The 17,320-nt window shown below is 40.2% G+C and overlaps 1 protein-coding gene across 6 annotated transcripts in view; it reads right to left on the bottom strand.

The window, feature by feature from the left end:
* Positions 1 to 17,320, bottom strand: part of HNRNPR (heterogeneous nuclear ribonucleoprotein R) — a 35,388-nt gene that overhangs the window by 17,493 nt on the left and 575 nt on the right. For 2 of the 6 annotated variants that reach the window (XM_070079106.2, XM_051857968.3), the window contains exons 2-5: positions 14,445 to 14,613; positions 12,122 to 12,240; positions 11,382 to 11,489; positions 8,374 to 8,487 (exon numbers count right to left, since the gene is read on the bottom strand). In XM_070079106.2, coding sequence (XP_069935207.1) covers positions 8,374 to 8,487; positions 11,382 to 11,489; positions 12,122 to 12,240; positions 14,445 to 14,601 — 498 coding nt within the window. In that variant the 5' untranslated portion in view covers positions 14,602 to 14,613. The remainder of the gene's footprint in view (positions 1 to 8,373; positions 8,488 to 11,381; positions 11,490 to 12,121; positions 12,241 to 14,444; positions 14,614 to 17,320) is intronic. The other 4 variants (XM_070079105.2, XM_051857970.3, XM_051857972.3 and 1 more) reach the window with 2 other exon arrangements.

Raw genomic sequence — 17,320 nt, 5'->3', positions numbered from 1 at the left:
AAAGGGGCAGAAAAAACCTTTTTCTCATATGAATAATTTACAATCAGTATAATTATAAAATTATATAAGGAGTAGAATTAAATTATAAGATACTAGAGCGGGCATTAGGCACAGTGGTTAAGTCCCCAGTGGGTTAGCCGTATCCCGTACTGAAATGCCTGGTTCAAGTCTGGGCTGCTCCACTTCCAATCCAGTTTCCTGCTAATTGTGCACCCTGGGAGGGAGTAGATGGCTCAAGAGCTTGGGTTTCTGCCACCCACCACTCGAGTTCCAGACTTCCTGTTTTTTTTTTTTCGGCCTGGCCTAGCTCTGGCTTTTACCAGCATTTGAGAAAAGAACCAGCGGATGTAAGAGCTTTGTCTCTCAACAAATAAAAAAAATGAAAATAAAAAATAAGTCTTTGAATTAAAAAAAATAAGCTTGCAATAACAGTAAATCAAAATTAAAGTCAAAGGGGACAGTGTTGTGACACAGTAGTTTTTTTCTTTCCTCTGTCCTGGGGCCCTTTTTTTTTTTTTTTTTAAGATTTATTATTTGAAAAAATAGAGTTACAAAAAGCAGAGTCAGAGGCAGAGAGAGAAGATCATTCATCCGTTGATTCACTTGCCAAATGGCCGCAACGGCCAGGGCTGGACCGATAGGAAACCAGGAGCCAGACGCTGCTTCGGGTTTCCCACATGGGTGCTGGTGCTCAAGCATTTGGGCCACCTTCTGCTTTCCCAGGTCATACCAGAGAGCTGGATCAGAAGTAGAGCAACCAGGTCTCAAACCAGCGCCCATATGGGACGCTGCACTGCAGGCAGTGGCTTTACCTGCTACTTTTTCCACTACACCACAGCCCCGGGCTCCCATGACACAGTACTTTAAGTCATGCTTGTGACATCAGTACCCCGTATCAGAGTGCTGGTTCGGGTCCTGGCTTCTCTGTGCTTCTGATGCATCTAAGGTGACAGAAGATGGCTCAAGGACTTGGGTCCCTGTCATTCATACGGGAGACCTAGACAAAGTTCTGGCCTGGTCCAACCCTGGCTGTTACGGGCATTTAAGGAGTGAACCAGCAGATAGAAGATACCTCCCTATCACTCTGCCTTCCAAACAGCTAAATCAACAGCTACCCCAACTTTTCTTTTCTTTAAGGTTCCCATTCCTCATTCACTAAGCCTCATTCTAACGAGATCACTTGGCAATGCTTTCCTCATATTCCTTACTTACAGCCTTAAAACTTCTCAGTATCTGGAGCCTGGGCTGTGGCGTAGTGGGTAAAGCCTGCTGTGGCCTGGGAAAGCAGTGCAAGATGGCCCAAGTCCTTAGACCCCTGCAGCCACATGGGAGACCCGGAGGAGGCTTCTGGCTCCTGATCGGCACAGCTCCGGCTACTGCGGCCAGCTGGGGAGTGAACCAATGGATGTGGATGGAAGACCTCTCTCCCTCCCTCCCTCCCTCCCTCCCTCTCTCTCTCTCTCTCTCTGCCTCTCCTCCTCTCTCTGTGCAACTCTTTCAAATAAATCAATAAATCTTAAAAAAAAAAAAAAAAAAAACTTCTCAATATCTACTTTTACTTTTTCTCTTATATGTCCTTTCTAGGTTAATGCCTTAACCCCAATAAATAAGCCCAGTTCCTCTCACCACCTTCTTCTCAAAATAGACTGCAAATCGTTTTTCCCTTCAACTCTTCTTTTTAAGTACACCCCTTTCCCCCCCCAGTTTCTTCTGTTTTCAAACAATTCAAACTTACCACAACCAAAAAAAAAAAAAAAAAAAAAAAAAAAAAACCACATACATTCACTAACTCAAAGCCCACAGTAGCCTAACACTCTATCTTTCCTTTCACGGGTAAATGTTTTAAACAAGTAGAATGACTACAGAAATGATTAAAAAAAAAAAAAAAAAAGAATTCTAAAAGAAAAAAAAAGAATTTTTACCATACAGAAATGATAAATGTTTGAGGATAGATATGCTTACTACATGTGAACATTAGATAATGTAGACATTTACCAAGGTGTCACATTACCCCACAAATATGAACAAACAATTTGTCAGTTAAAAAACTCTTTTTTGGGGTTAAACAAGCTAGGCTACCACCTGCAATGTTGGCATGGCAGCTCTCCACTTCCAATCCAGCCCCTTGCTATCGTGCCTAGGAAAAGCAGCAGAGAATAGCCCAAGTCTTTGGGCCTCTGCACCCACATGGTAGACCCAAATGAAGTTCTTGGCTTTGGCCTGGCCTAGCCCTGCTCACTGAAGCCATTTGGGGAGTGACTCACTGGATGGAAGATCTGTCTGACCTCCCTCTTTCTCTCTCTGTAACTGTCTTCCAAATAAACAAATCTTCAAAAAAAAAAATAAATAAATAAAGCTTTTGAATACACAGTTCATCTGGTTTTCTTTTCATTCATGAAGTTATTTTCAACATATCTATACATTTAGTACTAAGAAGCTAAAGAGAAGCCAATTAATGGGGTCTATCTTTCAAATAAAATTTTTTTTTTTTTTTGACAGGCAGAGTGGACAGTGAGAGAGAGAGAGACAGAGAGAAAGGTCTTCCTTTGCCGTTGGTTCACCCTCCAATGGCCGCTGTGGCCGGCGCGCTGCGGCCAGCGCACCGCGCTGATCCGATGGCAGGAGCCAGGAGCCAGGTGCTTATCCTGGTCTCCCATGGGGTGCAGGGCCCAAGCACCTGGGCCATCCTCCACTGCACTCCCTGGCCACAGCAGAGAGCTGGCCTGGAAGAGGGGCAACCGGGACAGAATCCGGCACCCCAACTGGGACTAGAACCCGGTGTGCCGGCGCCGCAAGGCGGAGGATTAGCCTAGTGAGCCGCGGCGCCGGCCTCAAATAAATTTTTAAAATTTTTAATAACTGTAAGAAAACATAAAATAAATAAAAACTCAAAATCTCACAGCATCAAAAGTGACACCAATTAAAAGCAATTTATTCGAATTTATCAGCAACAAAATACATTTAAGAACCCTATTGTCCCAAACTAATTTTCAACAAATGAAAATATGTCTCACAAAATTGAACTTAATGCATGGAATCAAAAACTTTACATCAGGATTTTGTTGTAACAAATTACTTGACAGGACTAGCTTTAGCTGGTGATCTCATACAGGGATTCTGCTACAACTATATCTACTCTATGTAATAACATTAACAATATAGAAAAATGCACCTTTTTCCCATAGAAGCAGTACAGTGAGAACAAACATGAGCACTTCTAAAAGGTCATGGAAAAATGGAATTAAATTAAGTTTATTCCAGTGCAAGAATTTTTTTTTTAATTTACTTGACAGGTAGAGGTATAGACAGTGAGAGACACAGACAGAAAGGTCTTCCTTCTATTGGTTCACCCCCCAAATGGCCACTCTGGCTGGTGCTACACTGCTCTAAAGCCAGGAGCCAGGTGCTTCCTCCTGGTCTCCCACGCGGGTGCAGGGCCCAAGGACTTGGGCCATCCTCCACTGCCTTCCCGGGCCACAGCAGAGAGCTGGACTGGAAGAGGAGCAACCGGGACTAGAACCCGGCACCCATCTGGGATGCCGGCGCCGCAGGTGGAGGATTAACCAAGTGAGCCACGGCACTGGCCCCCTGTGCAAGAAATTTTAAAGCACATACACATGAAGGGTCTTCAGAAAGTTTAAGGAAATGCCTATTATTAAAGAACTATGCATAGATTTCAAAATTCCTTTGCACCAAAATAAACATTTTCTAATTCTATTTTCCACAAATCTTTCAAAAAAATATGTAAGTATTTATTTACTTGAAAGATAGACTGGCAGACAGAGACAGAGAGATCTTCCACTCCCTGGCTCACTCCCCAAATGGCTACAAAAGTCTGAGTTGCATCAGGCAAAGCCAAGAGCCAGGAACTCCATCCAAATATCCCACATGGAAGACAGGGGTCCAAGCACTTGGGCCATCCTCCACAGCCTTACCAGGCACTTTAGAAGAGAACCTGACTGGAAGTAAAGTAGCTAGGATTCAAAACAGCACTTCGATATGGGATGTCAACATTAAAGCAGTGGCTTTATCCTCTGTACAACAAAGGCCCCTTCCACGACCTTTTTGAAGTTTCTCCATCTTCTACAGTCAGCACAGCAACTACTGGTTTCTAATCCCATACTTAAAAACACTTTATCCTATTAAATTGTTGAAATTTGTCTAGTGAAATCAGACAATAACAGCAATCTTCTTATCTACACAAAAATAAAAAAAAGTCCCCATTATAGGATGGGCATTGTGGTACAGCTGGTTAATCCATACACCTTCATTCCATATTGGCTTGAGTCCTCTCTGCCTTTCAAATACATAAACAAATCAATACTAAAAACAAATCACCAGAAATAAATCTTAACAGGTTAAAAAAAGTTCCTATCTAGAGATGGCACTGTGGCGTAGGTAAAGCCGCAGCCTACAGTGCCAGCATCCCATGTGCACCAGTTCGAGTCCTGGCTGCTCCACTTCTGATCCAGCTCCCTGCTAACGTGCCTGGGAAAGCAGCAGAAGATGGCCCAAGTCCTTAAGCCCCTGCACCCAAGTGGAAGACTCTGATGAGGCTTCTGGCTTTGGGCTGGCCCAGTCCCAACCACTGCAGCCGTTTGGGGAATGAACCAGCAGATGAAAGATCTCTCTGTCTCTGCATCTCTGTAACTCTTTCAAATAAATAAATAAGTCATTAAAAAAAAAAAAAGTTCACGTCTATAAATTATTATGAAATGTTATTATTAACTAACTAATTTTGCACCAGGCTGTTATCTGGCACTATGAAGAACATAAAAGTATGTTGATTCTTATAAATAACTGAAAAATACTAATATGCTTCTTAATATACTATTGGGTAACTGCTCTCGAACTGTGTTTCCCTCTTGGAGGTGCAATAGGCTACAAGGCAGAGTAACTCCACTTTTAAATCTATTTATTTTATATGGGGGTTTATGGTGAGAAAAAAAATCCTGATGCTAAGAACAAAATTTAGAATCATTAAAAAAAAAAAATGCTGGGGCCAGCACTCTGGTATAGCAGATAAAGCTGTTGCCTGCAGTGCCAGCATCCCATATGGGCAATGGTTTGAGTCCCAGCTGCTCCTCTTCTGATCCACTCCGCTATGGCCCGGGAAAGCAGTAGAAGATAGCCTAAGTCCTTAGGCCCTTGCACCCGCATTGGAAACCCAGAAAAAGTTCCTGGCTGCTGGCTACGGATTGGTGCAGTTCCAGCCGTTGTGGCCAACTGGGAGTGAACTAGCAGATGGAAGACCTCTCTCTCTGCCACTCCTTCTCTCTGTATAATTCAAGTAAATAAATAAATCTTTAAGAAAAAATGCTGTAGGCATTCAAATAAGAAAGCTGAACCATGTTTCCACATTGTTCTAGATAGAAGTATATAAAATAAAGGACAGTGAAGATATCTCTTGGGATGCCCACCTCCCATATCACAGTGCCTGGATATGCGTCCCAACTCTGCTTCTAATTCTGGCTTCCTGCTAAATACGTACCCTGGGAGACAGCAAGTGATGGCTCAAGTAGTTGGGTTCCTGCTACCCATCTAGGAAACCCAAACTGAGTTCTGGGATTTGGCTTGGCACAGTTCGCTGTTGGGGACATCTGTGGGCAGATGGACAATCTGTCTCTGCTTTCAAATAAATTTTTTTAAATATAGAATATATAAATGTAAATTTGAAAGGATTCATGGCAGAAAAACATCTAAGAGGATAGGGGAAGCTGTTAATGAGAGAATGAGAAGGCCAAAACAGTATTCATTTATATCCCACATTAATCACATTTGCTTCTGGAAAAATCCTAGATGGGCTCAGAGTCCCAATTCCAATGCTATCAACACTTGTATAACATTAAGTAATATAATATTTTAAAGTTTTATTTATTTATCCATTCATTTATTTATTTGAAAGTCAGAGTTACACAGAGAGAGGAGGAGAGGCAGAGAGAGAAAGAGTTATCTTCCATCCGCTGGTTCACTCCCCAGGTGGCCACAACGGCAGGAGCTGTGCCGATCCATAACCAGGAGCTAGGAGCCTCTTCCAGGTCTCCCACATGGGTGCAGGGGCCCAATGACTTGGGCTATCTTCCAGTGCTTTCTCAGGCCACAGCAGAGAGCTGGATGGGAAACGGAGCAGCTGGAACTCGAACCAGTACTCAGATGGGATGCCAGCACCACAGGCAGCAGGTTTACCCGCTGTGCCACAGGGCGAGCCCCCATACAATCTTTCACTAGTTTACTCCCCAAATGGCTCCAAGAGCCATACTGAAGCCAGGACCCAGGAACGCCATCTAGGTCTCCCATATGGGAGGCAGGGACAGTGTTGCCTTCCCAGGATGTCATTTGTAAGAAGTTGTTCACAGCAGAGGTGGGACTCAACCCTAGGCACTCAGATATGGGATATGGGCATCCTAAGATTATTAAGCTTAGTCTTCTTTGCCACAATACCCCAAAATAACCATATGCAGATGATTCAGATATCAATAAAAAAAAAATGCTTTGAGTTCCTTTTTATTTTGACAGGCAGAGTGGACAGTGAGAGAGAGAGAGACAGAGAGAAAGGTCTTCCTTTTGCCGTTGGATCACCCTCCAATGGCCGCCGCGGCCGGCGCACCGTGCTGATCCGAAACCAGGAGCCAGGCGCTTCTCCTGGTCTCCCATGGGGTGCAGGGCCCAAGGACTTGGGCCATCCTCCACTGCACTCCCTGGCCACAGCAGAGAGCTGGCCTGGAAGAGGGGCAACCGGGACAGAATCCGGCGCCCCGGCCGGGACTAGAACCCGGTGTGCTGGCGCCGCTAGGTGGAGGATTAGCCTAGTGAGCTGCGGCGCCGGCCTTGAGTTCCTTTTAATAATGTTAAATATTAAGAAATAGAATAGGCCGGATTCTGTCCCGGTTGCCCCTCTTCCAGGCCAGCTCTCTGCTGTGGCCAGGGAGTGCAGTGGAGGATGGCCCAAGTCCTTGGGCCCTGCACCCCATGGGAGACCAGGAGAAGCGCCTGGCTCCTGGCTTCGGATCAGCACGGTGCGCCGGCCGCGGCAGCCATTGGAGGGTGATCCAACGGCAAAAGGAAGACCTTTCTCTCTGTCTCTCTCTCTCTCACTGCCCACTCTGCCTGTCAAAAATTAAAAAAAATAGAAATAGAATATTAAATTACTAATGTCATAAAATAAAGACCAATGACCATTCTACACAAAGAAAAACCAGAATTGGTTCTGACATAGAACTAAAGAGTTCTGTTGCAAATGCTGCCATCTTTGCTTACCCATTTACAAACCAGAAATAATATTTTTTACTTACTTGAAAATTAACTTTTGGCTTTTAAGAGCATGACATTCTTAACAATCTTGATGAGGCATTGTTTCATTTAAAGTTACTCAGATGGCAGCCTGAGTAAATTTAAGATTTCTTAGAACTCAAACTATCTAATAAGACTTCCTAAATATTTAACTCTAGTAAATATCTAATACCTCCTAAAACTGAACTGACATCATCATCTAAAGAAGCTACTGCCTGTTCTATTAATGAAAATCCTTTAAAATTATCATTTTATACAGTTTAAATCTTCTGTTATAAGGAAGCCCACAATTTCAGTATTCAAAGAAAAAGATCATAATAAATCATTCATTAAATACTGTTTACCTACCATGTTCCTGGCATTATGTTGGAAACTAAATATAATCAACTCAGAAAAGATCCTTGCCATAACAGAGGTTACTTTTTGGCAGTTTTCTCCATTGGAAGTATTAGAACAGAGGAACATTAAAAGCACAAGGAGAAACCCATAGGCAGAGACAGATCAAGAACGAAGTTCTTCATTGTTCAAGTATGGACCAATCTTTTCTGATTCCACATCCTTCCCTTGTGCAACCCACTACCACCTATAATGTCTCTCAGTAAATTAGTGGTGGGGAATGGCCAACCCATAGGTTGCAGAAGGCCCACAAAACTCCCAGATGGCTGCAATGACAGGGCTGAGCCAGGCCAAATCAGCAGACAGGAGCTTCATCCAGGTCTCACCGTGTGGGTGTACCAGGGACCCAAACACCCAGGCCATCTTCTGCTGCCCTTCTTTCCCAAGCCATCAGCATGGAGTTGGATCAGAAGTGGAGCACCCAGGACACACACTGGTGCCATATGGGATGCTGGAATTGCAAGCAGTGGCTTTACCCACACCAGTTCCTCCATATTCCTTTTAAGGTGTTTGGTTATCTACTAGTCACAAGATTATCCTTGCCCAAGATGACTGTTAAATATGTATAAAATCAGCAAAAAGATGTATAATAATAGCTAACTTCAAAAGCAATCAAGTATTTCCCCCATCGTACAGTAGACAGTTTATAAATTGCAAAATTTTGGCAAAGAACTAGAGAACACTTACCTCTGTTCCAATCCCAGGCTGCACACCAGAGTACACACTGTCTGGCGGAGGACCACCATACTTCCTCTGTCCTGTGGTCACATCTAGGGTATAACCAGTCCTTTCAAGTAAGGCCTAGAGATAACCACAGACACACACTAATTAATACATAGATGTTTTCTAAAGATCACTCCTCCAAAAAAAATAAAAGTCACCATGGTTCCTCTCTTACTGTATTTTACTGTTCCTTTCCATACATTTAATGAGAAACGTTATAGGCTAACTAAAGCTCCAAGCACATACCACTTTTTTTTTTGTAAATGAGAACAGGGAAAAATGAACAAAGATAGTTAAAAATTATGCATAAACTGACCCACTCTACTTATTTGTACTCAGGTAACATGGTATTCCTCATCTTTTATTCCTTATACCTCAATTAGACTGCTTTCATCTCTTATTGGCTTTATACTTATTTCCACAGGTGATTTTTTTTTTAAATAAGACGTCCTCTACCCTTAAAAAAAAAAATCAGTAGTACAGGGCTGGCATTGTGGTCCAGTGGGTTAAGCTGCCACCTGCGAAATCAGCATCTCACATGGGCACTGGTTCAAGTCTCAGTTGTTCCACTTCCAATCTAGCCCTCTGCTAATATGCCTGGAAAAGCAGTGGAAGATGGCCCAAGTCCTGGGGCCCCTGACTCCCATGTGGGAGACGCAGATGGAGTTCCAGGCTCCTACTTTCAGCTTGGCCCAGCCCTGGCCATTGAGGCCTTCTGGGGAATGAACCAGTGCATGTCTCTCCTCTCTCTGTAATTCTGCCTTCCAAATAAATAAATCTTAAAAAAAAATAAAAAATAAAAATCAGAAGCCCTAACCTCTGATTCTTCTCATTTCCTATCACTCAAATCCATCTCCCTACTTGTTACTATTGACTCTTATCACACTCTAAATTCCTGAATTTAGCCTCTATTTTGCTTGATCTTGTATTTGTTTCATAATCATGCTACTCCATGCGAACTAGACAATCTCACATAGTATGACTCAAAATACCTGGCAACCAACAAATGAATATATTCATGTTTCAAACCAATAACACCTTGTTTCCTGAATGCCAACCTTCCCCCAAAACATTGTATTAGATATTAAAACAATCACAGAAAAGAAGAAAATGTCCTCGTCCTCAAAAAGCTTATGTTATGTCACAAATGATGCAACATTATATGAAAGGCTTATGGAAGACACATGAGCAAACACAGAAAGGCAATCTACAAGAAAGAGGAGAATTTTACACTTCAGGTACTTAAAATTACAATGTCAAAGCAACAAGAGTTTTTAGATATCATGAATTTCAGTGCACATCAAGATTCCACAGGGATGCATGCCGTAGGCCCTCCATTCTTCTACCTTTGATTCAAACACAGCTCTCCATTTTTAAACATAAAAATTCATGTAATGTAAAATCAGACATACTATGCATGATTTGAATAATATGCTCTATATATACATACATACATATACATTACATCTATAAAAATGCCTTATCTAGAGCATAGATTCAGTTTTAGGGAAACAAAATATAGGCCTATTCAATGAACAGTAATAAGTTCTGATTTTTCTTTTAATAGGCTATTACCTCAAGAATTTTCACATTTAATAATTTAAAAACCTTATAATCTTACATCATTGACAAATAAGGAAAAAATAGGTACAAAGGGTCTCTATAAGAAGGCAGTTATATGACAGTAACTGTAAGTAATATAGCCTGTCTAAAATATAAGCCACCCATATAAACAACTTCCAATATTAAATAACTATTTCAAATTTAAAAAGTCTATCACTGCAGCAAGTCATTAACATCCATTTAACTAGGGAATGAAGTCCACCAGTCTCAATCTAAATAATAAAAATGGTAATAATAATAATGGTCCATAGTTAAATATAGTCCCTTTTACATCTAACCCTCACAGTAACTCTATGAGGTAGTACTAACACTATTCCCATTTTACAAATAAAGTGAGGCAGCTAAAAATGCAAAAGGAGGTGAGCTGTGGTGGGTAAAGTGGCCACCTGCAATGCCAACATCCCATATGGGCACTGCTATGGCCCTGGGAAAGCAGCAGAAGATGGCCCAAGTCCTTGGGCCCAGCACCCACATGGGAGAACCAGAAGAAGCTCCTGGCTCCTGGCTTCAGATCAGCCCAGTTCAGGCTGTTGTAGCCATTTGAGGAGTGAAAGAGCGGATGGAAAACCTTTCTCTCTGCCTCTGACCCTCTGTAACTCTGCCTCTCAAATAAATAAATAAATCTTAAAAACAAACAAACAAACAAACAAACGAAAAACCTCAAAAGGAGAAAAGCAGTTATAACAGCTCCTCACCAACAGAAAAGAACAAAGTGCCTGGAAAGAAACTGAACCAAGAGACATTGTTGGATCAATCCGAGAAACTGCTATAAGAAGCAATAGCAAGCACATGTCATTCATTTCCAGAACCAGCAATGTGGCAGCGTCAGAATGAAGGCTTTGTCACACATACATGTGTATACCTTCCACCCAAATAATTCTCTTTATGTAAATTCCCTTAGAGTCTCCTCTCTAACACTAGTTTAAAACAAAACTAAGGAACTATAAAAACTGTTTTGAGGGGGCACTGCTGTGACATAGCAGGCAAAGCTGCCACCTACTTCTCTTAAGGGCGCCAGTCCTGTCTGCTCCGCTTGTGATCCTAACATGCCTGGGAAAGCAGTGGAGGATGGCACAAATGCTTGGCTCCCGCACCCATGTGGGAGACCAGGAGGAAGCTTCTGGGTTTGGATCAGCCCAATCCTGACTGTGGTGGCCATATGGGGAGTGAACCAGCAGATGGAGGATCTCTCTGTCTCTTCCTCTCTCTGTAACTCTGCCTTTCAAATAAACAAATAAATCTTAAAAAAAAAAAAAACAAACCACTATTTTGAGAAGAAATGCAAAGAAGCACTTGAAGTCATCATTAAATTAAATTTAACTTCATTATAATTCTCAGTCAAGTTTTACCTTGATTTTTGCTTCATCAGGTCCCTTTGTGGACTCTTGCACCTTGCTCCCCTGTTTCTCTCTTTGCCTGTAGGTCTTCATAACTCCACATAAAAAAGCACTTTTGTTCTAGAACAGACAAGTAATTCAATAAAAAGAATCACCAGAAATAATCAAATATATAAATTTACATTTCAGAAGATTGGCAGAATTTTAACAAAATATTTACTCATTCAACAAACATTTGCTGAATTGTGTGAGACTAGAGCAGAGAATAGTAAGACAGGCTAGACCTCAGGGAGCTTACCTTCCTCAGGGAGCACTGGGCAAACAGTCTTCCATTTGCTGGTATTTAACTGAATCTATACTATCTGTGCCAGATAGCTAAAACTATTCCTCCATCTATATTAGCTCTCTCCAAGATAATAAAACAGGATCAGGTAACCCAAAAATGTTAAAAATCTGAGTAATTTACACATGCAAAAATCCAACAGTAACAATCATCAAACCCTGACTTTAAGTTTTTAATATAACTTACTGCACAAGGGGTAAGGGGAGACTCTTGCTTTTTATTTGTGCTTCTGAAGCTCTTAGCCACAAGCAGATCTTTTTTCCTTTAAACTACTCTTTAAAAAAAAAAAAAAGGCAGAAATAGTCATAATAAAAAAAACTTTCCAAAACAAGAGAAAAAAAATCACTGTAATAGTAAAATAAATTCAGATCACTTATCCTTCAAAGGTATTTCTGAGTAACGGCCTTACCTGAACATGTGATAAGTCACTTTCCTTGAACTGTTGCAGTACAGACAGAGCTCCTTCTTCATTAAATTCCCTGAGAGCATCAATTGCTCTTTCATCAAGATCGACATAAGCTACCAATCCTAAAAATGAAATTGAAAAGAAGTGACATTATTGCCACAAAAGGGGTAACCTAAACTGCTGAGTGACATTTAGTCAAAAATTGTTATTCAATACTATCACTAATAAACTACATTTTCATTTATTATGCATATATGTAGATATATAAATACTTTATAGAATGGTTGACTACAAAAGATAAAATGTCAACAGCCATAATCATTCATTTCAATCCCCACATCCATTAAAAAATAATAACAACTCTGATACCCATTTCCAACTCCCCAAATGTGAGATTCTTGAAAATTCAACCTGATATATGAAAAACTAAGCATTCATATAACAAGTTCTGATTTATATCAGAGTGGCAAGAATACGCTATATTTACCAAGGATAAACCTTCAAATTCTAGATTGTTAAAAGTTATTATCCACATAGGAGGTAGGGGAACACATGAGAACCAATTTTATTTACTAATTCTTTCCACTCTCCAAAAAGTATCAAAGACTTCTCCTTTTTAGTACCAAAGATAAACCGAAATGCGTTTGTTTATCTGAGCATCTACTTTGCTGCAGTCAGAATGTGGAAAGGCATAATTTCAAACTCTTCTACAACTGCAAGTGCAGCTTGATTAATCAATTCTGAAAGTCATTTATTAAGCCATTCTTTGTTCTGAGATAACAAGATGAGATTTAAAAGATGCTGTGGCGTTCACAACAGACTGTCAATAAATGACAATCTTTTCCAAATGGCAATGAAGGCCTACAAGTCGACTATACAGAAAATACACGCACTGCATTCTAAATACGGAGCACACACAACATCTACTAAGTTTAACAAAATTTGTCTTTAATTTCAGTATGTATATGTAAGGAATGTTTCAGAATTGATCCAATGGAAAATAGAAATATTTAACAAATTAAAACCCCCAAGTCCATATGAACTAACATCAAAAGTGACTCCATTTTAGTAAAGCGAAAAAGAACTTTATTCCACACAGCAAATAAATTTTAAATAAATGTAATGCCACTTGCAAAGTTACTTTAACAAATGTTGTCATGATTTGTCTTAAAAGCTCAAAATGAGCATGCCTAAATAACTGGAGGTTCCTTACTTGAATATTTCATACCACCACCCAAAGCCACAACTCAAGAAACCCATCAATCCATTTTGTCAATCCAAGCCTTTACCCAAACCTTTACCCAAACCATTCGCCTCTTATCCATAACGAAACACTCTACAAAAGAGCATCTCTAAGCAGAACACTGCCAATTCTCTTTGACAGAGTGTCACAGAAAGTTCCTGAGGACTGATGTTCAAATGGGACCATCATCCAGGAGTCACTTTTATAAGTCATTCTAGTGCCTAAAATTATCCTGAGCTTCCCTGATTAAAAAAAAAAAAAAAAAGTTTTAAGAACAAAAAAGCATCTGTTTGTTACTACTGTACTTAAGACACACTTGTGAGTGAACAATTCTCTCTCTCTCTCTCTCACAGAATCTAGATAGGCACACAAAACACAGAGGAAGAAAAGTTTCCATCTATGGCCCCAAAGGAGGAGGACACATTTATTTATGAACAATGCTCCCTAAGGGTAAATATTTCTCTCCCTCTTTAAAACTTCAAACCACTCACAACCAGCCATATTAAGATGTTCAAATTTGCTTAAGCACATAACCATGAGACTTCTGGATTTTTTTTTTAAAAGCAGCTGTTAACAAAACCAAACAATTCCAAATTACAGAGAGATGTGGATTTCTGTCTATTAGAAACAAGACAGGCCACAACCTCTCCAAGAGTCTAACATTTATTATCGTTTCAGACAATATATTCTAACTATTCCTCTTATTACACCACCTAATCAGACCTAAGCTGATTTAACAATCACTTTAAGAAGCTAAAAGTAGAAAAGTAAAAGCAAAATGATGACTGATTTAGATTAAGAAAAAAAATACAAAATTTGGTGTGCTGAAACATAATTTTCATTGGCGATAAATCTCAAATTGATGTACTGTTCTGAAACAACTAAGACTGCATAGTTGAAGAAGGCTTCAAAATAATATCAAAGTGAAACCCAATATGCCCTCAGTGAAGGCAAAGTAACAAACATTCAGCTCTACACAGATCAGAAACAATAAGTATTATTTAACCTTAAAAAATCTGTAAAATTCAAAGTGGTTTGCCCTCACTTTCATAACCAGTCAGAAACAAGAAATGCATATTATACCTGTCTGAAATATTTCATCAAGTCTTTCTGCCACCTTCTGTGGGAGGCCTGCCTCTATCAGTGTCTTGTAGTGTTCTGTGTGAGTTACACTGGAAGTATCCATTGGCTCTTCCTCTTCTTTTAACTGTACCGCATTACCATTCACCTGATTAGCCATTTTATTATGCTGCTGGAAAAAATTCAGGAGCTATATTACATTAAGCCAGAAATAACTAGTTTGTAGGACAATGCATGATTTATCTAAACTAATTTGTATACATGCTGCTAATAACCTCTATCAAAATAATACTTTATGCCTTTTGTGATGCATCTGACCTAAATTTGCAATAATAATTGTGTAAAAACTACAGACAATGTACATGGAAGCATTAGACGTTTAAGGAACTTCATGTACACTCGGTCAAGTAAAGGCTTTAATTTACTGAAGGTAGAATAGCTGATTAACAAAAGCAGCTGCTGTGCCCTGGTGAGCAGATCAACAAATCACCACAAAATCCTAAAAGCCCCTCAGCTCTCCATTCTTATACAGTTTTTAAGTTTTGTTTAAAAGCAGAATGAACACCCACAGGCCATTTAATTAAGTTTAAAGACTCAAATTTTCCTAGCTCTGCTTCAAATACAGTATAGTGTGGAATAAGTGCACTATTGTCTCTAGTTCAACGTGCTGATGGTTTGGGTTTTCTCCGTCTCACTTAAAACAAAAATAAAAAACACAACTTTGACAATGATTTTTGTTCTAAGATTAATTTGCTACTCCCATTCACAGATTTAAAAGAAAAAATGACCAATTTTAAGAGCTAAACAATTGTTTTAAGTCCACATAAAATAGTGAGCTACAGTTGAGGTTGCTTCTCAATAAAAAAAAAAAAAGCATGAGTACATGTTGAATTTTTCACGTCAGTAAAATAAAGATACAAAAACATCGAAGAATGGCCAACTAACCTTACCCACATAATTTCAACAAACATTACCTAATTAGGACAAACTTGGTCAGGTATCACAGACTACCCTACCAAAAATCATTTTGTATGTTCGGCCTGTATCTAATGCTGAAATGGACCAATTTCCTGAAAAGAATAATAAGATACAAGGCCAGTCTCTACACTGTCTTAAAAGCTAGGGGATTAACATACATTTGTCTGAGGTGACATTACAATGTGCTGGAAGATAACAGGCAGCAGAATAAAGATATTGCAACACATACTGAAATAAAAGACATGAAGGTGGATCTCAAGAAAAAGCCTACTTTTGATAAAATTCAAGATACCTAGTCGGCTATAAAGAAAATGCAAGTCACCTAAAAAGCACTAAGACCCATCAGATAAACCACACTTCCAGACTGCTCATCAGACACTGTGAAAATGCACCAGGCGCAGTTTTCTGGCTTTAAGCAACTTTTCATTTTCCACTGACATTTAGTTGAAGTTAATGAAAGAGGGAGGAAGACCAAGAAGGGAAGGAGTGATAGAGTAGGAAGAAAAGAAAATGCATAAAGTGTTGCTCTGAAAATGAGATACACAATAACACGGTTTCTCATGATCACAAAACATTATTAAGACTTGACAGTCTTCTCATGTCTATACAGACACATACTGGCTAAATGCTGAGCAGATGAGTGTTTCTCAAGGCAAGCAGCAAATTCTGATGAACTAGCAAAACCATAAACATTTGAAACTGCAACTTTTGATCAAGAAACTATATTGTATGAAATGAATACGCTTGCTGATTAACACAACCTACTTCTACGAAGATGCACACTAGGATCCGAAATCTGTGTTACTAATAGTTCTTTTATTCCATGCTGCCCCATCCCCAAACACTGTGGTAAGATCATCAGAAGTTCTCGGTATCATAAGACCCTGACAGCATTACACTACTAATGGGAATACTATTAGTCACAGGAAACAGGCAAATTTTTAACAGAAAAGTTCAATGAACAAGTACTAAGGTGTTTTTTTAAACAGGTGTAAAGCAAAAAGACATCTGTATTAAGCACAGACAAATATTTATGACTACCATTTCACTGCAAAGGCTCCACAAGTTGATATTGAAATTGGTTAAAAGTCAGAAACAGTTTGTAAAACTTTAAGAACAAAAAAAGATAATTAATTAGAGTCCAGAAAAATCTTCAGATCAAGGAAAAATGTCTCAAGCCAAATACAAAGACGTTCGTGTCATACGAGACCATTTAAAACTCATGTCCATTGAACTCGATGCCACACAGCCAAACCATATTTCTGGATGCAGCAAATAGACTAACGTGACTGCAGTCATTTGATCTTGAGCATTTTTGCAAAAAGTAAAAAAAAAAAAAAAAAAAAAAAATCTCATTAAGATTTTAAAAGGGCTGCTGGGAGATTCGGGAAGCCAGCGCTAGCTCCTGCCTGCCTTTCTTTTTCTGCACATTTCTGTGCAAATAAATTCTCCACGTTAAGAGACGGGCTCGAGAAGAACCGACGAAATGAAAACTAACGGTTATGTCACGGCCCGGGAGCGTCAAGCCCTGGCCCTACGACTGACTCGGGAGCCACAAATCCAGTCTCCCGAGGACAGCAGAAATCTCACACAGGTTCAGCACGCAAGGACCGAGCCTTTCAAGAACCCCTCGGCTTCCATTTCCCGGCTCTGGCAAGGCGGTCGCTGCCGCAGAAGAGAAAGAATCGCCTTCCCCGTTCGGGGCGCCGGGGACATTCTTAGAATGAACCACGTCGGGCGCCGCGGGAAGCCTAAGTTTCACGGCCTCTAGTAGTCATTTTTTCCTTCAAATCTCGGCTCGAAACATGCAGAGTGGGGGAGGGGAGGGAGGCTTCCCACAGAAATCGGCCTCTCGGCTTCGCTCACACAAAAGTTTTCTCCCGTTCTCAGGTAGCCCCGGG

The sequence above is a fragment of the Oryctolagus cuniculus genome, chromosome 7, assembly GCF_051225735.1.
Source record: "Oryctolagus cuniculus isolate XC-2025 breed Fujian yellow rabbit chromosome 7, ASM5122573v1, whole genome shotgun sequence".
In the NCBI taxonomy this organism is placed as follows: domain Eukaryota; kingdom Metazoa; phylum Chordata; class Mammalia; order Lagomorpha; family Leporidae; genus Oryctolagus; species Oryctolagus cuniculus.
This window is presented reverse-complemented; position numbering and strand designations above follow the sequence as displayed.